Source organism: Micropterus dolomieu, linkage group LG09, assembly GCF_021292245.1.
Source record: "Micropterus dolomieu isolate WLL.071019.BEF.003 ecotype Adirondacks linkage group LG09, ASM2129224v1, whole genome shotgun sequence".
Lineage (NCBI taxonomy): Eukaryota > Metazoa > Chordata > Actinopteri > Centrarchiformes > Centrarchidae > Micropterus > Micropterus dolomieu.
In genome coordinates, this window is record NC_060158.1 from 11,637,468 (window position 1) to 11,662,274 (window position 24,807).

The window sequence follows — 24,807 nt, forward strand, 5'->3', positions numbered from 1 at the left end:
ACCTGCATAGTAATTCAAGGACAACATGTCAGTAAAGATCTCAGTATTATAACCTTTATATTTCACAAAAACAATTCAGCTCATCTAGCAGACAGGTAGCAACGCAAAATTGGGAGTACAATTTGCAAAACAACCATCATGTACAAGCAATATTAACTTTTCTAAAAAGAAAACATCTAAACAAATTGAGTGTAATCCAAATAAGTTTATGTTGCCCCCTTTTTTTGGGTTATAAAGAAGTGAGGCTCAGTTTCATTTTCATCTCAAGTCACCTTTCCTCCACGAGCCCTTTGTCATTCACGTCTCTTGAGTATGAGGATCATTTAAACAGTCTCATTGTCCTTAAATGTTTGGTGTCACATGACTTTGCACTGATCTCCAGAACCAGCACCAGCAGATCCATTACTACCTCCCATCAGTCCGTCCAGACTGAGGCCTTGGAAGGCACCGAAGAAGGAATCGTCCTTTGCTGGGGCTGGTTTCCTGGCAGCAGTTTTCTGCTGCATGTGGAAGACAATGTGAGGATAGTCACATTTGTGTACTGACAAGCAAATTAATCTTTTGTTGTTACTTTGATTTAACTGCTCGCTTACCCTCTTTAGGCAGTGGTGGCTCCTGAAGTGAGTTTTTCTGACCGTCCTCTCTGCGTTCTTCTTGGCCAGTATGGCCTGCTGTCGCTTCCTTTGGCAAACACCACAGAGCAACATTAGGCACAGCACATGGGCAAGCAGCTTATTCATGTGAGGAACAGCCTGATCCTCATTAAGCCAGGTATGTCTGGCCAAGAGTCTCAGCTGGATAACAATACTGCAACTGAATACTTTATTTTTTTTTAAGTGTCAGAAAAGTATAAACAAAATCTGAAGCATTTATCATTGGATGACAAAATAACACTATAAGAGACTAGAATGTGTGTTTTAGTGCTGATCACGGATCAGATGATGGATATGTTTGGATCAGACGTTGCGAGCCTACCTTTCTCTCTTCAGTTCATCTTGGTACATTCTGAGCCAGGAGTCCGGGACTTTCTGGCTGCTGCAGGGAAGGCTTCTCCTCCTACTGACGCTCTTTCTGCGGGTGAAGCTGTTTCTGCGGACAGACTGGCTCCTCTCGGCCCCTCTCTTGGTGGGGGCATTTTTCCCTGACACACAGCTGGTGAACTGCTTCAGGGGCGCGCCCAGCGACATGAGGGAATCCATTTCAAGAGTTGTCTGGTGCTGGTGTTGACTGCGGTGTTATGAGGTGGTGTTTCCCAGGCACTGTGACAGACATCAGTGTATAATCCAGTGTTGATGCCTTTCTTTTTAATTACACCTAATACTATCAGCTTGTATTGTTGCCTTCATCTCTTTTTAAAATGTCAAGAACAAGTATCTAAACATTATCTACCTATAACACCTTAAATTCCTGTTCTGTCACATGTTAAAAGTGCAAATAAATAGAATATACCGTACACACTTTAGAGAAACAATGGGACTCACCTGCAACTATTTATCTCTTGTAGACACGATCACCCGATGGTATCATTTGTAAAAGTTGTAAAGTCCGCTCGTTGCATTGCTCCCAGTACTTCAGTTTGTGTACCTGTATACACCGCTGCTTTGTCACTAACTGCTCTTATGGGGATTTGACTGATTACCTCGCTGATCCTCAAACAGGATTAGCTGAAGACGCAAAAGTCGTTTATCTCATTAACAACAGAGCAGTTCAACATAGACCAACACAGCAAAACAGCTGCTTGTTTCCATTTGACCACTGAAATATCATATGTTTACAGTTGGGGGTTTGACCTTTAATAGGGTGACTGTAATTAGTTCAAGAGTAATTTTAAATTTCAGTAGGGAACACCTGTACAGTTACAGCAGATGAGATCATTTGGTGGTACAGTTTGTCAGACAGGAAGCCAGACAGATGGACTGTGGAAAGACAGAAAGATTCCATGATGCAGACAGGATTTCTTCCTTGTCCCCAAAGACAGCTTCATTGACTGGAGGTATTAAGCACCTGAGTCACAAAGTTGAATGACTCATTTCATTCAATGAATCATTCACTCTGTGAACTCAGAACTGAAACCAGGTCTAGAGAGAAGCTCCCCCAAATCCATCCACGCTTCTATAAATCACTTGGTGAGGATGCCTCTGAACGCTGTTATTAAATAAATAAATAAAAAAAACTGTACTTACTTAATAACTTACTTACTATAATTAATAATTCCAGTATTACTGACTTCAGTTCTATACTTGCAAATTTACATCTTCAGTTGTAAGCACTGGCATTTTCTGATCTGGAATGTCAAACTGCAACCTTTTTTATTCATACTCTGTCATACTCATTCTATACTTCTCTAACCATCTTACAGAATGGGACCAAGGTTGACTTACCGACCAAGCAAAGTGGGCAACTGACTTAAGTGACCCGGGCCAGTAACACCCACGGCCCAAATGGTCCCAGCATTTCTGTGTGCCTATTTAAGCACAATTTTAACTAGGTGGTAGGGGCCCTATACAATAAGTATTGAGTCTTGTAGTGTAGCAAGGTCATTCCCTTATATCTGATCTATATGCCTCACAAACAGCTGTTGTTATTGCTGTAGAGCACCCTAGCAGAATAATCAATTCATTCACATGTCAAAGTGAAGGGAGAAAGAATGAGGTTAATATAGCAAAGGTAGACTGACACGTTATCAACAGATTGGGAAGCTTACGTGACAAAGCACCTGTCGCAGCTGATCTTCCATGTGTTCCTCTCTTCCTGTCTTGACACATTGACAGCTGAGCTTAGGTTTTGGAAGGAAATGAAAGAGGGATTAGCTTCCATAAGAAATGAACAAGAAAAAAAATGAAGGGTAATAGGAAGCATCCCACACCTGCACATGCGACTGCCAAGACTTAACAAAGTCAGAAGTAGTTTCACAATTACAACTGAAACAAAAATGAACATGTGGATCTCTACACCTAATGGTATGCTGGTCTGTATTGCTATGCAACTTTCTAGAAACACAATGAAGGGTTAACAAATAATGAGTTCATTTGTAGACTCAATGTTCGACCTTCATATCCGCATTTCAGACACACCTTGGATGTTTTCATCCAGCAGTGGTATTAGACGTGAGGTAAGAGACAGACTCAGACACAGTGACGGTATTTAAAGACAGAATGCCTCCCTTTAGCTACCAGAGGCCCGAACTGATACTGAGAGCACCATAAGCCTTTGGCAAGGAGGACTTAACTTTAATTCTACACAATCATACATATATACAGGTTTATACGCTTTAATTTCATACAAAAAACACAAGTCATGTACAGGTGGGGGGTGGGGGGTCTATGACCTATTGGAACTCAAAATAAATACTGTCACCGCCAGGAGTTGTGGATGGCTCGTGGGCTGCCACCAGGAGCTGTGTGCTTAACCTCAATGGAGAGACTTCAGGTCTGACCACGTCACACATGGAAAAGGCAGTTCATGTTTTGTGTTTAAAAGTTATGTGAGAATGTTCCCACGACTAATGCTGAACTACTAAGCCACTGAGCAAAACATTAACAGGAACGTGTCACCCACGCCATCTCACCCCTACACACACACACACACACACACACTCACTCAGAAAACACTGCATAACGTAACAAACATATATCCATCAATGAGACAGGCCACAGAGGCCTGTGTGTGTGTGTGTGTGTATATAGAGTGTCCATCTCAATTATCATCTCATTGGCGAACAGGCCTAACCACCAGAGATAAGGGGCAAGAGTCTCCATATCAGAGATAACCCTTTAATATGTAAAAAAGAAACTGATGCAATGCAAGTGCTCACTTAACATAAACAAAAACTTGAGTTATGTGTCTCTGCTAGAGATAAAATGGAAATAAGACGTTCGAACTGAATTATTTGATGTTAGCATAACTGAATATCTTTTATGTTGCCATGTTTAGAATTATGTAGGTGAGGACTTGCGCTGCACATACAGCTCTATCTCCTTTTCCCCTTTCATTAGACTTCCTAAAAGGAAGACATTTATTCCCCAAAACTCAATTATTGTATAATTTTGTAGTGCTTATTACCTTAGAAAGGTGAATTATTTTCTTTACATGCTGATGAAAATAATAGACGGGACGGACAGAAGGTGGTTGGTTCAGAAGTCAAAAGGAAGACAGGAGCTGCATAGAGGGCTACTTTTGAGGCTGTGGCCGCTAGAAAAGATTCATTTTGACTCTTTTCCAGTCTTTCGTGGGTTATTTTGGTCTCTCTGCTACGAAAACATGCCTCTTGTGACTGCAGGGGTGGATGTCAGAGGGGCAGGGTGGAGCGAGAAGTTAAGGTGTCCATGCTTTAATGACAAACGACAGAACATCCGAAGTCCCCACTGATTCAACAGTTCACCTGCTTCACATATAAAAAGACGTGATTTCCTCTGTCATTCAGTCTTTAGAGGCTTGTGGGTCACCGGCTGATGTCCCGGTTACCCTCCCAGTTCTTGCTGCCCGCTGCCTCGCCGATCCCCCCGTTCTCAAAGAAAGGGTGTTTGAGGGAGTCGGCCAGCACGAGCCTCTTGGAGGGCTCGTACTCCAACATGCTTTCAATTAGGTCAAATAGCTGGTGGTGCTCCTCCGCCTCCGACAGCAAGTACCGCTGACAGGGGAACAAGACAGAGATAAAGAGAAATGCTGAGAGACTGTCAAGAGAAGAACTGCAGTACAAAACAAAAAATGCACTGTTTGCACTTTTCAGCCCTGCTAATCAACAAATTTCTTTATTTCCACTCCGTCTTACCCGTAAGGGTTTGCAGTTTTCTCTGACGTATTTCCCCGCTGAGGAGCTCTCGTCCCAATCCAGACGGCCACGATAGAAATACTTCTGCTTCCTGAGAAGGTACGAAGATCATTTTAAGCAGTGTTGTTTTATATATATATATATATATAACGCTGTAATCATTATCACTTTGGTGTGTTTGTGTGTTCTGTCACCTCGTCTTACGGATCATCCTAGAGGGCACTGGTCCCAGGATTCTCTCCATCATGGCCAAATGCTCCCTGTTGTCATGAGTCTGAAAGAAGTGAGAGTCAGACAACCATGACTTAGAAGGAAAGAGGAACAGACAGAAAGGAAGAGACTAATTCAGAAGACAAACAGGGTTTAACTACTGCTGGTTCTGCTGCTATATACAGTGCCAGAGAGTCAGAGCTCAGAAATGACACCAAGGCTTAATTTCTACAAGACTGACAGGTGCCAAGGATGTTTCACTGTTTTGTAAAATATTGGCCAAATAATCAATTTATCAGTATCATAGAAGGAAATCAAGTAAAGTGTTGGCTGCAGCCTGGTGGCAGCAGTAGCGCACGACTGTACCTGAAACAAGGTGAAGCCCAGGTAGTACTCAAACAGGATACAGCCAATGCTCCACACGTCACAGGGATGGCTCCAGCCCAGCTCTGAAAGACAAAAACACATCAAATAAATTTAAACACTTAAGAGCCGGGGTTAATACTTGCTGACATCACACAAAGTAATTAAAATGACCCAGTATTTTAACTACATAGAGCCATCCAGTTTATGCATAAATACCAGATGCTTCCAAAACAAACAAAAAAAATAAGATAACAACCTAGAGGGCAATTTATATAATAAAACTAGTGTCCTCATTGATCTTGACACCCACTGCTCCCTGACAGTGACTTGCAGTAGCAGTATTGTGTTAATATGTATACCAGTATGTATGATTTACGTGAACTGTCCTGAATCCAAAGGGGAGACATATCACCCTATCTCCTGCACAACAAGGCACCTTAAACTGCCTAACAGAGGAGTCAGGGTTGGGATGCTGAGCTATTCCTGTTACAACTTGTAGAAAGCAGCCTCTTTCTTTAAGAAACTTGTCAAGGCTGCCAACTGAAAAGACACACATGTTCATCTCCAAAGTGATTTGCCTGATGAATGTCTGGACCTTATTTCTAAGAACTCTTCATAATCATATAATCCTTTCTGAGAAGCAGTGTTTTCAATGAATTTATGGCTAAGAGCCTACAGACATCCTCACCTAGTATGACCTCAGGGGCACGGTAATGCCGCGTGGACACAATGGTGCTGTGGTGCTCGTGGTCAAAAGTAGCACTGCCGAAGTCCACCACACGTACTGCTGTGCTCTTAACTGTCCGCTCTTCTCGCTTCTGAAAGAAAATATAAGAGTCTCAGAACTGTTGAGCTTTGATGAACTTCTGGGAGAAAAAAAATAAATCAGTTTTGTAAGTGATTTGCCAGTTAAGTCTACAGACAGCATATTTTGTTTGTAGACTTTAGTTTAGAAAGTCAGTTACAAAATAAACGTTTATCCTTTTTCCCTTTGCCTTGTACTGCATCTTACCTTTTCTACATTGAAGGACATTGTGAAGTCTGAGTTGACAAATAGGATATTCTCAGGCTTTAGGTCTGTGTGTGTCAGCTTATTGTCATGGAGAACTATGGAGAAAAACAAGTTTAACGGTAATTAAGTATTCACTTTTGCCAGTAAATGGGCTTATAGCTACTTTACACACACCGCTTTCTAATCAAGCAGTGTGCTGACCTTCATTCCTTACAGATTAGATGACACATGCTACAATGTATAATGATGATGATTATAATAATAATAATAATAATAATAATAATAATAATAATAATAGTAGTATAGATGTCTAAGTGAAAACGTGAAAAAACATCTGAATAGTAAAAATCCACAAAATTCAGACAAATACTGACATTTGGGGCAGGAATTATATTTATTTGCAGCCTTATTTTACTGCTGAGAAGCTAGTTAATAGACGCACTTCTCCGCCTGACCTTTGGCGCTATAATGCCCTCATGTGGCTACAGGCTGTCTAACACAAACAGAGACTTTCAGTCAAGCCACTCAAAGACACGAAACATCACTGGGTGAGGGTGTGTTTGTTGGAAAACTACACTTCCTTTAGAAACATTATGAAAAAAAAAAAACTTTATTACAGAAAAGTTCAAATTCTACACCGATCATGCTGAATGTTCCTTTAGTTGCATTTTTAATTCTCCTAATTATAGAAGTTTCTTATGTACTACAATCAAACTGAGGACTTAAAAAATAAAAATAAACTTACACTTCACTGCGAGACAGATTTGGTAGGCCATGTGTCTGACCTGACCAATTGAGTAGGGCAGGTAGTTGTTTTCTTTTAGAAAGTCGAAAGTACTGAGAGCTAGCAGCTCAAAGGAGATACACATGTGACCATGGTAGTCAAACCAGTCATACATCTGTACACACAGGCTGCAAGAAAAAACAGGATACAGGAGTCATGTACTGGTTAATGTATTCTAATACTACTTTACTTGTATCAACATCATAACACAGCATGTCTTAACTTGTGAATGTTATGGGTAATTCAATTGCAGTACCACAATACTCAGTCTGAACTTACAATTTGTTATCAGGGTCCTTTTCATTGATCTTCTCTAATACATTGATCTCCAGGCGAGCTGCTTCTTTGTACTTCTCCACATTCTTAATAATTTTCAGTGCAACACGGGCTCCTCCCCTGTAGAACAAGATAATATGAAGCCAAAAACAGAGTTAATGAAACACAAAAAAAATGTATTACATTTGTATGTAAACCTTACATCAAGAAGTTGATGCAGTTCTCAGGTTCCAAGGGTACGACTGAACAAAAGTGACATGATTTAACTTTACATATGGGATAAATGAGAATTCACTCCTTGCAATAAGCAAAAAATCTGGAAGTGTCATTTTCTTAAGGCCCTGACTATGAAAAGTTACTTGCTTGGATGTACAATTCTAGCACTGTCACAAGACAATACATCTTCCTTATTGAATCTTAACTTAGAGGGGGGGGCCACAGTCAAACAAGGGTAAGATACAGCAGGGCTAATACGCCTGCAGTAAATTGCACCATGCCACCAACAAATGCAGCAGAAAAAAACAGCACCTTTGAATACTCATATCCTAATGTCATTTATCTTAAGTCTAACCCCTGAGAGGTACAACACCAACATGCTTGTTTCCAATAAAAAAATATTTTTTAAATCAAGCTCAGTGAGCAGGTATTCTCTATGGAGTCTTGAAAATTTCACCCCAAAGGCTGACAGCTCTTGTTTTCCAATGTTAAGTAACACAAACCTGCGATGGTCAATGCACTGCATCACCCTCCCAAAAGTGCCTTCCCCCAAGGTGCTGACAATCTCATCTGCAACACAACACAGAGAGAAAAGGAGGGAGGGAGGGAGGGAGAGCGGGGAAAGAAAGAACATGAGCATTAGACATGTGGACTTAAGCACAAATACATTATGCAAAAGTGTAGACAGGCGTATCATTTCTACCGCCCATCCCCTTTTCAAATGGCTGCCTATTCAATCTGGCAGGCTTGAAACACTTTGAGGTAATCTATGATAACTGATTGCATGGCACTATGATACATGTGAAGAAAATAAGGGGGCAAATGTAAAGCGCTCCCTTCATTTGATGACCAATTTGCAGCTATTAAAAATAAAAAGGCACATCCTTTCAAGATGTGGCTGCTGTTTCCCAAAATGACACGTGGGTAATGTGTAAAAGGGGAAATGATTAGTATTTCTACTAAAACAATGCATGATCCTGAAAATGACAAACGAGTTAATATAAATTTACTGTTTATAAGTGTGCTGATTGTGCCAGAAAATGACTAAATAGGTGATGTGCATGTTAGATGTCTACTAAAAAATAAACAGAAAATCCCTGAAACCCTTACAGTGGAAAATAATTAGCTTAAGTTACAGATTTAAAAATGTACCTGAGTTTCTTAATCTGACACGCGACAAAGACAAACAGCTGCAAATGGGTTTCTATGTTTAGGAAAGTCAAGTAACCCGTGAAACATAGAAAATGCTCCACGGCTTAAAATCCTAGAACAAAAAGGAGAAGGTACCTAAAGTCCCTCTCAAAATCTTCAACATTTTTGCAATCCACCCTGCTATTTCAGCTAGAGCGAAGAGCATTCTAGCAAGGCATCATCATCAGGCACTCCCATGTCATGTAAATGCTCTATGCTTTAATACTCATATGGAGAAGGGTTACGATAGAGTAGTGGCAGTGAGTACATCTCTCTTGCAGGACGTCCCCACTCCGACAGATCAGGTGCCCTTCCTCGTCGTCCCTCACACTCAGTGCCCTCGTCCGGCTGTTGCTCCGCTGTTTTCACACCCAAACCACCATCAGCAGGTCACGACACGACCGGAGGGTACAGGGGGTTTTCAGGGGCAGCCGCAGCCACGGCGTCAGGTGGCACAGGTAGACGAGGAGGAAGGAGGGTGGTGTTGAAGTAGTTGTGGTTGTAGGTAGGTTTGGTGGTCATGGGGCGATTCACGCATGACACCACGTGAAGGAAATATATAACGATAGGGATATAGTGCAAGGGAACAAGTCAAAGATCACATGTTGTCCTCTGCTCCTCTCCCCCCTCTACCTTTAAACCCCAGCTGCTTACAAACAAGGAAGCAACTGGCATATCCATTCATCAACGCAAAAACCAATTCAGACAGTAATATAACTAATTCAAAACTTATCAGGTTGACTTTTCAGATTAAACAAGATGGAAATTAAAATGAGAGGACCATATGTAATCAAGCAGGAAATATTTAAAAATAGTCCCAAAATACACTTCAACCCCTTGCTCACTTAAATTTATACAACTAAATACTCGTGTGGTTAACATAACCGACACAAAAAATGCATTTTAACAAATCTAAGACATTTTAGATGTCAATAAATTCTAACAGAAATCTGCATTTAATTTAAATCTCAATTTTGCGTTTTGTTTGGTAGAACATTTTCACTTTTTTTCATATCTGCACTAAACTTCAAAAAGTTGTCAACCAGCAGGCAAAAATACAATTGTATGAAAGGTAGGGCCACAGACACTGAATTAAGTGTGACCAGGTGTAACCAGGCTTTTAAAAGGAAAAGTTAAGAAAGCTGTGATGGGTGTGTATCTGAAGAGCAGCAAGAATTAGTGGTTGATCATTAATGAACTACTGAAAAAGTATCTGCATAAAAATGAAAATGCTCTTCCAAAAGGAATGCCAATTTAAGCAAAAGCCACTTAAACAAAAAAAAAAAAAAAACAAAGAAAAAAAAATCAAAGAAAGCCCTTCTGACAAACCAAAAAAAAAAAAAAAAAAATCAAAGATTTTACTACTTACCAATTCCAGGAGCTGTGAGGAAGAAATGGTTAGAGAAAGACAGAGACAGAAAGAGCTGAGTGGAAGAGACAGAGATGGAAGGAAAGAGGATGAGGAGAGTTAAAATACAATCTCAGGTCTGGCTGTACTCACCGAGGAGGATGGGCTATAGGACCTGGTTCTACGCCGCCTTCGTTTGTGCTTACGCCTGCTGCCTTTCCGCCGATACGACTCATCCCGTTCGCGCTCCCTCTCCCTCTCGCGGCCACGTCTGTAGTCGTACATGTTTGGGGAGAAGTCGCGTGGATAGTAACTTTCAGCTGCTCCATGTGGCTCCCTTTCTCTGTCGCGGTCTCGATCTCGGCTCTGATCCAAGCGTCTGTATCCCTCGCAGTATCTTCGGTCAAATGGCCGTTGTTCCGTGGAGCGATTGTCATAGCTACGACTGAATCAGAGCACAGAAGCATACACTGAAATGACTGACAACCAACCAAACCTAAAGAAAAAAGTATCTTTAGAGTTGGTACTATAAAAACCATTTTTAGCAAACCAAATCCATCTCACTAACCACACAAACATACCTCCTTGAGCGTGCATAGCTTCCTTCCTGTCTGTGTCCCCGTCCCCTTCTGTCTCGGTCTCTGTCACTGCTGGAGGAGTAAGTAGGTGATCTTCTGTGCCGGTGTCTTCGCCCTCTGTCTCTGTCTCTGTAACGATCTTGATAGCTGCTTCGACTGTCTCTGTCCGAAGACGAGTACCGTCTAGTGTGAGGCATCTAGTGGATTATCAGGACAAACAAAACATTATTCAGAATTTAAAAATTATGAACAATGAGGGCCTGTGGCAAAACATGGCAATTAAAGTTCATGAAAAGCTTGTTGAATTACAAACTACAGGGTTGCACTTAAATGTAGCAGATCACTTTATACAGTTACTCCTGTTCATATTTTCCCAATCATGAGAGAGGGCAATCGATTTCTGGGAGTCAGTAGAAGCAGGTGAGGGAGACAAATAAAAAATAGGATAATGTGATCCAAAGTAAAATGAATAAGCTCATTTTAGCACAAGCCACTTACTGCATGTGAAGATGTGAACTTTAACATCCCTGCTCAATACAAATTATCTTATAAAAGGCAAATGTTTTTTATTTAATCTGATCAAAAGGGGCTGACGACATCAGCTTTGTAAACAAGATTGGTAATAATAAAAATCGTACTTATGAACGGGGCCTGCATTTGAATAAAGCCAACCACAAACACCCAGTTCAACACTCAACATCAAGATGAAACATGTAACGTTAGCTTGTAAATCTGTGCAAAAACGAGTCAAGGGCTAATAGAGCTAAGTTAGACAGACAACTGTTGAAGCGGGTCTGGAAATGTGTGAACAGAGTAACATTAGCGATGCAAATACGGGGAAACATTTTATTAATAACCCTGTTGCACGATCCTATTTAACTATTAACAACCCACCACGGGATAACGTTAGCGTAATTCAGTGTTGCTTCAAACGATTGTAAACAATCCATAAATTACTGTAATGTTATCAAAACACGACTACTGATAGGATGATGCTAATGTAAGTTAAACGTTATCAAGCTAGATTTAAAACATAACGCCATTCTGAGTTTATAATACGCTTCTAAAAAAGCGTTGCTAATATTTTTCTTCCTGCGTTTGTAACATTGCCGTTGACGCGGTTGTTTTCAGTAGGCAGCAAGCCATTAAGTAACGTTAATGTTACTATCACTTAATGCTTTTCCCGTTTTCAAACACCATTGCATAAAAAATATCTTTAAACTCGAACCAGCTCACTAACTGTCCGATAGCTGCAGCATTCTCTGCTAGCAACATTAGCTAATGTAAATAAGTTGGCCGCCATCTTAGCTTAGCTACGTTCATCAGCTAGCTAAACAGCTACTATAACTAGCAGTCGTACTAACCCTTCGGGAGGTTTACTTAACAGCACGAAACTGCTCTTATACATTTACCGTTTTAGCAGCGAGGCCTGTACGTTTGTCCCACAAGAAATCCGTGGTGGCGTTCCAGTTTCCTTATATATCTTCTCGCTAGCCCGGTGGTCAAGGTTCTGTTGCTAGCAAGCAGCCAGCTTTTTTTTCTGCCTTCCCTGTAACGTTACACTACCGCTAGTTCTGGTTCAGACTGGTAGTGCAAACGCCTCTCTGCGCCCAAAATGTAATCCAGTCCTGTATGTACAACAACCACACGACTAATGAGCGCAATACCATAAGCCTGCAACAGTCATGACTAAAAATATACATGTTATAGTCAAAATGACGTTTTCCAGGTTATGAGATAATATAAAATGTGACTGATGTAGAAAGGTTATTTGGCCGATTTTACTCAACCATTATTTGCATTTTATTGTATCGTTGTTGTATTACATTGTTGACTTAGACAAAATGTCACCATTTCATTATTCTACTTTTCCATTTTGACTTAGTTGTCAACATTTTTCCTTATCTCATAAGTTTGACTGTCTTTTTCAGAATTTTGATATACCTGCATGAGATGAACTTTTAATAGATCTTATTTTCCTGGTAGAAGTGTGCTTTCATAGTTTGCAGTTATGACCATGTACATCTAGAAAAGATGCTGCTTTTTAACAAGTTAAAATAAGCTCAAAGAAAATAAGAAATTGTTTTATTTAAGAATGCAAAATTTATAACACAAAACACTTAAAAACAACAGTTTTCAGATTCTATTAAAACAAGTTAAAACCTTGAGCAGTATGTGGTCCCAGCCCCCAGGAACAGCAATGCAGACAGAATTTGCAAGAACAGCCATATTGGCTATTGGGATACCGCTGTAACATCCATGTTCTCAACCAGCTTGGCCAAAGGAAAACGTGCGGGTGGACTGTCTGTGACAGTTCTCAGTCAGGTGTGGGTAAACTATAGGCCGAAACAGAAGCCTTAGGAAGCCTGAGAAAAAGATTTTTAGTCTATGTCCTTGACTCAATGCATGGGGCGTCACCTTGGAACACAGCATCCAGTTCTCTTGACACATTTATGATCTGAAGTACACAAGACAGGTGAAACGAAGAGACAAATGAGATATTAGCTATAACTACATTAACTCCATGATTTTATTAGTTGAAGAATTTAATTTACCATTGACTCCTTCTGACCCTAATCCTTTTTCATCTCCAGGTTCTCCATCATATTAATCATGTGTTCCAAGCGTAAGGAGCCTCGGTAGATCCACTCCTTATGTTGATCTTTCTAAACATGATGACACACAAACTACTGTTAACTCACAGAATCAAAAACATGGTCAAAAAAAACAAGAATCCAGTTGGAAACAGTTTGAACAATGTGGTTTACAGACACTGACCTCAAAAGCAACCTGTATCAGGCTGCAGTCAACCGCTAGCACCTCACACCTCTGCTGGGATCCATTCAATTTTGCATTTATTATCTGTCCAATCTTGTACTGTGTTTGGGGCGGGTAAGGCCAGGATCTTATATACTCCTTGAGGAAATTCTTGTGGGCGTCATCCTGAATATCGTCCAAAGGCTCCTCCACTGTCACAGGAAATAGAAACCAAGCTCTGTTTAATGGCAGTATAACAACAGCTACCTGTACACCTTGGACAACAGTGGTTCAACAGATGCAAGAATATGCCAAAGATCGTATGTAATTCAAAAAAACTAAGCTGAAGACTTGCACCAGGGGCAAATAAAAGTAAAGGCTTCATTTCTGGTGATTTTTAATTCCTTTTATCAATAGTGTTGCCTGGTAGCAGACCTCTAGTGCTTTGCTCATGTGTAAGGCTGCAACTAATGATTCCTTTCATTGTCAGTTATTTTTCTTGATTAATTAATTAGTTGTTCGGTCCATAAAATGTCAGAAAATGATAAAATTATTTTGTAACTTAGTCAACAAAGTTTTATCAAAAACAAACAACTCGACTAGAATCTATGCTTTATATGATAATGCTGGTCAATAGTTTATGACTTCTATCAGAGGCAAGCTAGCATATTGGCAACAAATGCCTGTGTTCTTTATATTATTGGGTCTGCCTTTGACATGTTCAACTGCTGCAAGTGAACTGGACCCTGTTCTTCAAATGTAGCTTGATTAATTAAGGCTAACATGCGTTTATCAGGCTAAAATGATCCCAGTAAAATCCATCCAACTAATTTGGTTCTTTGAAAGCAGTTTGAGAAATGATTTGTTAATTTTAGATGAAGTTATCTTGAATTACAGGGCACTCTTATTTTGAAATAAAGGCAAAAATGAACAGAGATGAAAACATGATCAGTGTTAATATGATTGGCTGAGTGCTGATTGCAGTTACATGAGGTGTATAGGGAATTCTCAAGATTCCTGGAGTCTCATTTCATATGTTCCTGCATTTTCACTGAGGTTACATTGTTCTGCATTGTGCTCCACAATGTTTCCACCATTTCCTCACTTTCATCACTGTTAAACAGTTAGATATTACCAGAGAATGTTACACTACAAACGATGTTGGGTGCATGAATGACAGGAGTTCCCAGTGAGGAAGAAGTTCACTCCTCATTATGAAAATGTAACTGTGATAATTACACCATCAGATCATAGCAATTTTATAATAACCCGTCATCTAAAATCAGAACTATAGAAATACTCTTTCATTATAAATCTAAGAAAGCGTGCCATTTATATCTGAAAATGAGCTGATGCATGGGGTTCACCCTCCAACGTCTTGATCATGATCCAGCTAACCATCAATCAGCGTGCACTTTTGCCAGTTTGGGCTTAAGGACTCTGACAACAGCTTTCGATAGGTTGTTATGTATGTGATGTTGCTATCCAAGAATGCTGAAACAGTTTGAAGCGTCGCGGTTTTGTGCCAGATATGTTGCTTCACCAGTAGGCTACATAACTTAAAACCACTAAAATATTGCTTTCCCTGACTTGTTATCAGGGTTAACGCTAATAAAAAAATAATCTAGGTCACTATATGGACAGCAACTAACAGTTACAACCTTATACCATATTACAAAATAGATGTGAGAATAACACTGATATTAAATTAAATTCATTAATAATGTTTCACACACACCACAAGCTGTGTACCAAACTTGTTGCTGAATTTCTGAGATGGGAACTAATTTTTCTAATTATTGCAACTGTAACAAAGCAGAAGACCTTGTTTCTGTAACAAATCTTCAAACCAGTTAGTGTGTGAATGAAAACACCCAAACTTACACGGTCTGCACACCAGGTGAAGTAGAGGTAAGCCAACATAGAAGGGCCTGTGATCATCAACAAAGACCAGGAACCTGGAAAATGAAAGCAAGTTTTTCATCAAACCATACTTTGGCTAAAACAACTAAATTTTTTTACTGAAGAAAAAAAGGAAACTTTTTTAATCTGATTTCAATTGGTAAAAAATGATCCATTACAAACACAAACCTCATGCGGTTTTTCCTGCTGGGGAGCTCTGCCAGGATACAAGGGCAGAATTTGGGCTTGTCGGGCTTGTCACCAGGACACTTGACCACCATACGAGCACCGACAAACAGCTGCTCCGCCTTTGGCAAGCAGTCAAATGCGATATGGTGACCAGAGACTAGGCTCTTTCCTTTCTCGTCAAAACTGATCTTATATTTCACCCTACCATCTTCTGCAAAAAATTAAAAAAACAACATTTGTGGTGGCATGAATTCATGAGCAAACTCCTTATCTTTGTTGTGGTACTGAAGAAGATAAGTGATAATGTACAAACAAACAATCAACTCTCTCGTCCTCCCATTGTTAAATGCTGGCGAATGTCATAAGCATGATGAGTGCAAGTCCACAGAACACATCATTCTGTAATCCTTTGAAACAGGACTGTTCATAATAGGCCTACAATTAAACCTCAAGAGCACAGTGTTTCCACTTTATATGTTTAACAGTTTCAAATCATTTTCTGCTGATTTTTTGTTGGACAAAATAGCTCAGTGTAAATAGATGTCCAAACAAATTTTTTAAAAAATTGTGGACGTGGCTCTGTCACGTAAACTCTTTGGGAAAATGTTTACTGAGGTTTCTTTTCCCATAGACGTCTGTACTATCAGACTTCTTTGTGCAAAATCCTGATGGCCATTAGAAAGAATACAGGTTCAAGAGACTTACGCATTGGCTTCACTTTTTAGACCTGGAGGCTATGTCCATTTCTTTTATACAGTCAACGCAACAAATTTTGTTTTGTTTTTTCTTCTTACCCTTTATTACTATTTCTATGACTTTCCCCTGTTTCCAGCTCATGGACGACTTTCTGGCCAGGACATTCATATTCACACGGATCTCTTGTAGCAGCACGTTCGGAGTGACCTTGGTGGCTCTATCAGAGGATTGGGAAAGAGCTGATACGGTGCTCACAGGGGTTACTCCTGTCAGTAGAAAAAGGAACACAACATGTTTATATCAAAACTGATGAACTTCAGCAAAACTAATTTCTGGCTGTAGGCATTTGAGAAAAATCCTATACCTATAACTTGTTTCAAAATGTTAAGAACAGAAGTTACTCTAAATAAGTGATGTCTAAATATCCACAAACCCAGACACCTTTAAAACAAACTTTCATGGTCTGTGTGATTAATCCAGTTAATTGTGAGCCAATAAGATGGAACTGTTTCACAATCTAGGTTACAACACATGAAACAGTAAAATGTCTGGTCATTGTAAAAAGTTTACCTTTATCTTATTCTCTACAATACTGTAATCTAATTTAAAAAAAAAAATTATTGTATTCAGCAGCATAGTATTGGTTACCAGACAAGACAATGGTGATCAAGCAAAATCACTGAGCTTAAATTTTAAAAAATCCAATGCTTTGACAATATCAGTTCCCTCTGAAACAGCTGAGGATCTCCACTACTGCTTTGCATCAGCTGAAATACATGTAAATAACCACAAAAACGTCTTTCTTTCTTTCTTGTGCTGTGATAAGTATACTTTTTAGGGCCAGAAATCAAGCAACATATTCTTTTTTGAGTGGTAGGGGTGTGAAATGTTAAATGTTTTTTGTGGACAATACCATTGGTGTTTGTTGGCAGTGTTGATGTTTTCGTTACGTTGTTCTTAGCGTTGGCTTGGGGTGTTGATGTTTTCGTCATGTTGCCCTTAGGGTTTGTATTTTTGTTGGTTTGGGGCGTTGATGTTTTCGTTACGTTGCCCTTAGGGTTGCTATTTGTGCTGCTTTGGGGTGTTGCATGTCTCTTAGCAAGTTTATTATTCTTTCGATCTATTTTTCTCCTCTTGTTTGACCCAGTATTGTGACTTGAGAAAGAAAAATCTGAATCACTGGAATCATCTTCGGGTTCCCACTGTGCATCAGAATTGTTTGAGGTTTCTTCTTCACTGCAGTGATTCTGAGGCGTTTCTTCTGGTTCCCACTGCGTATAAGAATCTGCATTGTTTGAGGATTCTTCTTTGCTGTAGTGATCCTGAGGCGCTTCTTCTGGTTCCACCTGCATATCAGAATCCGCATTGTTTGAGGGTTCTTCTTCACTGCAGTGATTCTGAGGCGTTTCTTCTGGTTCTGCCTGCGCATCAGAATTTTCACTCTGAAGCGTTGGTGGACATATTAAAGACTTGATCTTACTTGTAGAAAGTCTGGTCAGGACCACTACTAGTTTCTTTAGACAGACAGAGGCGTTTTTGCCATTATCTCTATTGAGGTTCTCACTGTCCTGAAGCTTTGGTAACAGACGAGTAGGGCCATTCGTAGTTGAAGGGCAGAGTGCTTGAGCATGAACAAACTCACATGGGGATGGAGGTGTATTTCCTACAAAGAAAAAAAAAAAAAAAAAAGGCACAGATCAAATTGTGCCTTTTACAGAAACAAACTTGGTTGAAAACAAACGAGCAATTAGCAAAGCTCACAGACATACTAAGAACAATTTGTTTCATTAACTCAATGATTTGCATCTTACCATGGCCTGTTATATTATCGTCATCATCAGAATCTGTTTCTCTGTACTCCCACCCCAGAAAAGAGTACTGTTTCTTCACAATCGCTTCACATGCTGCCACAGACCTGAAAGACATCAAGACAAAATGAATGAAGCAAAGAACATAAAGAAACACTTGGGGAAGACAACTGTACTTTACGTAGAGAGAAGGGACCAGTATACTCTTCATTTTTAAATACAGTTGATACAAATATATTCTTCTTTAATACATAATTTGAGACTTCTTTTACACAAACAGGCTGGAAATGTTTTAATATGCTGGCTTACATACAGACACTGGATACATCTCGTTTTGAAGGAGTCACGACAGAGTGAGCAGCCCACTGACCTTTAGGCATTTTGTATTTAACAAGACCAACTGGTGTGAATTAGCTTTCCCTCTTAGGTGTCAGGGAGACACTTTATTCTATTTTAGGAGGCAATGCGGGATAAGCACTTAACTTTCAGACTACATAGACAGAGAACAAGGTTTCAGCCCTGCCGTACTGTAGTCAGGGAGCATGCAAGCCCTGTTAATACGTTTTAGAGCACGTTGGCATGTCGCTGGATCACCTTTGTGTTGCCAAGTTGAAAGGACAGTTGCCTTTCTTAATAAAAGAATGGTTAAACAAGACATTTGGCATAACAGTGATGTAGTGAGTTTGCTAAACTTAAAAGTAATGTATTAGCAGGATAAATTACAACAGTTGGGGAAATTAGATCTTTAATTTTAAGAACATAAAAAAACATATCCGGACTACAATTCATATTCTGAAGTGTGAAGTTGTTTGTCCTTCTCACTTAGTCTCTCAAAGTTTGATGTGGTTTCAGTTGTCTCAGCTATGTAAATCATCATGACACTTGCTTCTCAGATAACAACGTAAATCAACTCTATACTGACAGCAGGCAATAAACAGAGAGCTGTTGTAAGAAATGAAAAGCGGTTTTCCACAGTGGTAACAAGACAGAATAAAATGGTTAATTATTGTCCAAAGGGCTTTTACCAGAGGCAGAATAATACTCACTCAAAAAGCGTCATGAGGTGGGCAGCCTGTTTCTCTTTCCTTTCCAGCAGAGATTGCAGCAGATTGCATTTCTCTAGCACCGCTGTGGAAATCAGCGTGTTCTTCTTTACCTTCTCTCTGATCCACTTTCGGAGCTCCTCTTTGCTCATCTCCATCTCATTTTCCTCCATAATCACTGCAACGGACAAGGTTTCAAATCATACGCTGAAGGTAAAGTGTCCAGCAGGGGAGTTGCTGAACAGTAAATTGTGTTGTTCTTAGACTTGACTCCTGAGAGGTAGGGCTCACACACCTGCAGAGTCACAGTGGACAAGGCCACATGCCATTATACCTTAGTGTTGGTCTAGCAAACTGTAACATTTCCACAAGTGATAAGGAGTGGTGCTGTGAATGGTGCGATCATAGACTCAGTTACAAAGATTATACAGCATATTCATGCTTCTCAAGGACATTAAGGTCAGAAGTGATGCCGCGAGCGTGTTTTAAAGGAATTGTTTGCGTAAAATGCACATTGGACCATGACTGGCTTCAAAATGGCAAGCTGACCTGCCAACACTGACGTTTTTCCCAGGAATCTCCCATGTTTCAGGACCATTTCCCGGCGCCCTTCCCTTTTCATGTTTCTACTGGGAAACTCAGGTAATTTCCACGTCTCTCTAACTTTATAATGAATAATCATCACTAATACAATTTCTACCCTTCTGTCACCACAACCTGGCAACCCAATCCAAGGGGCGTGTGCGCAGCTGCTCTCTTTGCAGACAGGACATCGTTTCACCTAAAGAAATCTAAATACACCAGCCAGCTTTAATAAAACTGAGGTGGTCTTCACAATTTGAACTACCAGTAATTCCCCGTATTTTGTTACCTAAATAGGTAATGAGTTGTGATTTTGCAGAATCATGTTCTTAAAAACACGTTTTAGACTAAGTTAAGCGCAACAGCTGTGAAAAGGCCCTCTACTATCAAACTCTGCACAAACATCATTCAGCATTGTTAATGTCAAACATACAAGTGAAGCAACAACAAGAAAAACACTTTTTTTGAGGGGACTTTAAATAAGGTGACCATATTTCTGAAATGAAAACTGGGGATATTTTTGGTTTGTTGGTCAGTATGTCATTAAAAAATATAAATGTTATTATATATGAAATAAAAAAGGGGCAAGAGGGACAATTTCAGTTTTATAATCTGTCAAATATAGCTCTTCTGAGTGAAATCAAGTCATTTTGAGGCAGAATCTACCTTTCAGTCAATAAGTCCCTTACTGGCAAGTAAATTACTGCATTACATGGTTTGTATTGGCCATTTAAAAGGTATTTCAACAGGTAAAAAGGACTAGATTGGTTAGTACATAATGTCCTGTAAAAAAATTCAAGACTTGGGCCAGATAAGAAAGCTTGAACTTTTACCAACGTTTTTATTATCAACAAAAATAGACACCAATTAGAATACAAAAGTTTCACAGAGATGGTCAGAGATCGGTGCTAAAGAGTTTATTCCAATAAAGGACAGATAAACCCGTACAATATCCCTGCAGGTCGGAGGATGGTGTCAATCCTGTGGTCTGCAGACAGCCTTATATATCCCCCTCTGGGCTGGTTTGCCCCCTCCTCTCCTTATGGTGAACTTCTTATCCTCTGCTGTCATGCTGCTTAGATGCGTTGTTTTACCAATTAACACTGTTTTCCAACTGTCATTCATTACTATATTGTTGATTTTTACTGGATAAGAAGTTCACCATTACATTTCAACTTCAGTCTCACCGTATTTTAGTTATACATGCATAATTTGACACACAGTTTTATTTCCTAAAAAATTTATACAAGAATAACATATGTAATGCTGTATCCTTCATTAATGCTTGGTTTCTTACAGTAATCTTGATGTTGTGCTGGCTGTTTTCTGCTTTTTTCATCTATCTGTCGTGTTTTCGTAAAGCGTCTGTCGTCTTTTTTGTCATCCACTATCTGACGTGTTTTTATTAAGCATCTGTCGTCTTTTCTGTTCAACAAAAAATCCTTCAGCAAGTTCACTCAAAGTTCGCACAGGCTGTATTAATTAGAGGTTGGAAGCTGACAATCAAACCCTTAATCAGTAATTAAACATGTAGTCTCTATTGGTAATTAAACATGTAGTCTTAATATCAGCAGCATCAACATTTTCTCATGTAGTCATAACAACAGTAGATAACAGCAGAACGAAGCATGCACTGTCACAGCATCAGCAGATTTTGAACACCAGTCATAATTTACAGTAAATAACAGTTGAACAAGGCGTGCATTGTCTCAGTGTCTGCAGTCAATGCTCCCACTCAAGGATCTAACCACAGTGAGCTTGTTTCTGTGTTCATGACTACAGTTCACCACTTATAAGTAAAGACAAGCCACATCTAGGTAAAAAGATTAAAAATAATTAAGGATAATAACTGATGACTGTTTCTTGACTGCACAGATGAGTGTTTTTTTGTCTGCTCCCCCTCTCAGTGTCCTAGGCATGCCCTCTGCTGATCATGCTATTTTAACCATAAACTGACTTTGTGGAATAAGCTGGTGTCTTTTGTGCTGTGTGCTAGAGACAGGACATTCTTACTGTGATGGACTATATTGATGTATGTTTTGTAACAGTTTTCACTAATTCTGCTTCTACATTTTCCTTTGCTGGAGCTTTTGATGCTGTGTTCCTGTGCTCCCTCACTCTGCTCCCCAAAGCACACATGCTTGCTTGCTTACACACATTCATGTGCTACTGCTGAGCCTGGGCAGTTAGATACAAAAAGGATCACATACACTCAGAGCTATAGAGTTCTAACACTGTGATCCTAACTTAACACTATAAAATTACACTTTAAATGATGACGATGTAGATCACCATCGCTCTAATAATTATTTATAACAATTTAGGCAATAATGCTCTAAAATTATTCACAACATACACAGTAGAGTAAGTTAATAAGGATCATTACAAAAGAGATCTTGTCTTTATTTTATATATAACTAAGCAGTAAGTCATGTTAATTATAGGCTTCATTTCGTTTTCCAAATATAAACAAGGATATTAGACATAGTCCTACCAAACGCATAAGGTTATTCCATCGGTAATAACAGGCTTTGCCTTTGATCACGTAAAGTTAGGCTAGTTGTCATGCCTATGAACTGCAAACACTTACTTGGCCACAACCATATCACAAAGACATACCTTTGCTATACCACGGACATAAAGTGCTGTTTATTTGCACGTTATTCTCCGTTTGATCCAGATAAAAGCAGCTGTAGACGTCAAAAGACTGGGCGATACAGCTAACATAACATGCTAATTTTCTGCGGACGATAACTTTTCAGTACGACACCTGTCGACTCTGTCTTTCGGGTCACGTAAAATCTGATTTCAGGTGTGTTAACACCTTATACAGTCTATGATCAACACAGTTAAAAACAGGGACATTCCCGGGGTAATCTCCAGACGGGGACAGGCCACCAAAACCGGTGACTGTCCCCGTTAATGTTAGTTGACGTTAGAACGTTAACCGTTACTTCTCGCGAGCATCCACTGTGACTTTTGACAAACATGGAGATCCCTTTGAATTTCGTTTTTATCGAAACTGAGCAGCACCCGAGGTTAGCTACATTCCCAGCTTTGACTAAAAAACAAGAAGCATGTAAGTAACAAACACATTTACAACGGTACTATCCACCCGAACCCAGAAAATGACTTATGTTTGTTAGCAGCTCTGCTTCAGTCACTGCCTGACAGTCCAGGACGGAAACTTACGGTGCTGTTGTTTATCGGGACTGGGGGTGAAATATCCGAGATACTTTAGGAACACTCATCGGGTAGTCTTCATCTGTGAAGTATTTTCTCTCGTTAAAGTTAAGCAGTACAAATACCTTAAATAAAGCATAAGTCTTCCCTTTGTTGTGTAGCTTATCCAGGCGTGTTTCTTGTGTGTCTTCTTCGCCTGATTCTGCTGCGCCTCGCCAAGCCGCAAGAAGCACATTACTGCCCCCTGTGTCCATATAAAGCACATAAAGTTTTTCTACTTGGGTCTTTTTTACTCACTTTATCCAAAAGTTACAAATGAATAATATTAATAATAAATATTAATATATAACACCTAAATTTTAATAAGTATACTCTCAGTAGTGGCCAGTTTACTAGTAACACAAATGAGTATAATTATTATGGTAACCAAATGCTAAAGTCACCTTGCAGTTCCACGGCTTTAGTGAGCCATTGTTTGTTGTTTTAGAGCGCTGGGATCTCAACCTATTTGACACTAGACACTAAAACTAATGCAGGCAATACAGTTACACACTAACCACGAAGTTAAATCAACACAAGAAATGTAGTATTCACCTCTTTTACTCAAGTAATATAGAAATCCCACAATGTAGAGATAAGAGTGCTCCACCACAAGTAAATTTCCTGCATTAAAAATGCAGAAGTAGGTGATTGGCAACATGTGCACAAAGTAAAATAATTGTGTTATTATACTTTATTCTTATATTACTTGATCATATTGGCTATTTTAGCTGGCTGAAGTGGATTTTAACTACTTTATTGTTATTGTAAGCCTTCATTAAATGTACTCTGTATTAAAAATATATTTAAGGTTAACCCATGTATACCCAGTATATCAATAATATCCACATCTTATGTTAAGTTTGCATGATTAGAGAAACTCTGTTGTCATACATAACCAGCCTTGGTTGAAATGTGTGTTATAACTATGTTTTTAAAAAATTGAACATATCCAGACTTATAGAGTAGGGACTTTCTTAATCCAATAAAACAAGCCAATAGTATGATGTGCTGAAAATATGAAAATAGTGTTTCTGGGGAAATGGTGGGTTCATTTTAGAAAAATAGAAAAAAAATAGAAGGGAGGAGAATCAAGGCTGCAGTATATAAGGAGGCACTTTGTTTTCAGTTTGGTTCCAGTGCTGGCTTGGGTTTATCTCTAAAAAACTACAGACGTGCCCAAATTTGTTGGTACCCTTACAGCTCATTGAAATAATGCTTCATTCCTCCTGAGAAGTGATGAAATTAAAAGCTATTTTATCATGTATACTTGCATGCCTTTGGTATGTCATGGAATAAAGCAAAGAAGCTGTGAAAAGAAATGAATTATTGCTTATTCTACAAAGATATTCTAAAATGGCCTGGAAACATTTGTTGGTACCCCTTAGAAAAGATAATAAATAATTGGATTATAGTGATATTTCAAACTAATTAGTTTCTTTAATTAGTATCACACATGTCTCCAATCTTGTAATCAGTCATTCAGCCTATTTAAATGGAGAAAAGTAGTCACTGTGCTGTTTGGTATCATTGTGTGCACCACACTGAACATGGACCAGAGAAAGCAAAGGAGAGAGTTGTCTGAGGAGATCAGAAAGAAAATAATAGACAAGCATGGTAAAGGTAAAGGCTACAAGACCATCTCCAAGCAGCTTGATGTTCCTGTGACAACAGTTGCAAATATTATTAAGAAGTTTAAGGTCCATGGAACTGTAGCCAACCTCCCTGGGCGCGGCCGCAAGAGGAAAATCGACCCCAGATTGAACAGAAGGATAGTGCGAATGGTAGAAAAAGAACCAAGGATAACTGCCAAAGAGATACAAGCTGAACTCCAAGGTGAAGGTACGTCAGTTTCT

General features: G+C 39.4%; 3 protein-coding genes across 6 annotated transcripts; all 3 read right to left on the minus strand.

The window, feature by feature from the left end:
* Window positions 1-32: 32 nt before the first annotated feature.
* On the minus strand, window positions 33-2,755 carry si:ch211-81a5.8 (uncharacterized protein LOC560648 homolog). The gene is made up of 5 exons (XM_046057752.1): window positions 2,717-2,755; window positions 1,482-1,664; window positions 976-1,259; window positions 594-681; window positions 33-500 (listed from the first exon to the last, which is right to left on the minus strand). The coding sequence occupies exons 3-5, from the start codon at window positions 1,197-1,199 to the stop codon at window positions 357-359; spliced, it is 456 nt and encodes a 151-aa protein (XP_045913708.1). The 5' UTR covers window positions 1,200-1,259; window positions 1,482-1,664; window positions 2,717-2,755; the 3' UTR covers window positions 33-356.
* Window positions 2,756-3,140: 385 nt separating this feature from the next.
* Window positions 3,141-12,409, minus strand: clk2a (CDC-like kinase 2a). Of its 2 annotated transcripts, XM_046057749.1 has the most exons (13): window positions 12,165-12,409; window positions 10,756-10,949; window positions 10,328-10,619; window positions 9,095-9,185; window positions 8,139-8,205; window positions 7,423-7,539; window positions 7,105-7,271; window positions 6,360-6,454; window positions 6,036-6,165; window positions 5,348-5,430; window positions 4,966-5,045; window positions 4,772-4,862; window positions 3,141-4,630 (listed from the first exon to the last, which is right to left on the minus strand). In XM_046057749.1, exons 2-13 carry the CDS (start codon window positions 10,947-10,949, stop codon window positions 4,442-4,444), a joined length of 1,596 nt encoding a protein of 531 aa, XP_045913705.1. In that variant the 5' UTR covers window positions 12,165-12,409; the 3' UTR covers window positions 3,141-4,441. The 2 variants fall into 2 exon arrangements, with proteins under 2 accessions (XP_045913705.1, XP_045913706.1); XM_046057750.1 differs by lacking the exons at window positions 9,095-9,185; window positions 10,756-10,949; window positions 12,165-12,409 and having other exon boundaries at window positions 10,328-10,462.
* Window positions 12,410-12,820: 411 nt separating this feature from the next.
* Window positions 12,821-23,141, minus strand: setdb1a (SET domain bifurcated histone lysine methyltransferase 1a). Of its 3 annotated transcripts, none has more exons than XM_046057748.1 (10): window positions 23,038-23,141; window positions 19,151-19,325; window positions 18,108-18,211; window positions 17,210-17,959; window positions 16,395-16,562; window positions 15,601-15,811; window positions 15,394-15,467; window positions 13,531-13,721; window positions 13,308-13,418; window positions 12,821-13,210 (listed from the first exon to the last, which is right to left on the minus strand). In XM_046057748.1, exons 2-9 carry the CDS (start codon window positions 19,318-19,320, stop codon window positions 13,326-13,328), a joined length of 1,761 nt encoding a protein of 586 aa, XP_045913704.1. In that variant the 5' UTR covers window positions 19,321-19,325; window positions 23,038-23,141; the 3' UTR covers window positions 12,821-13,210; window positions 13,308-13,325. The 3 variants fall into 3 exon arrangements, with proteins under 3 accessions (XP_045913704.1, XP_045913703.1, XP_045913702.1); XM_046057747.1 differs by having other exon boundaries at window positions 22,922-23,061; XM_046057746.1 differs by lacking the exon at window positions 23,038-23,141 and adding an exon at window positions 22,349-22,613.
* Window positions 23,142-24,807: the final 1,666 nt, after the last annotated feature.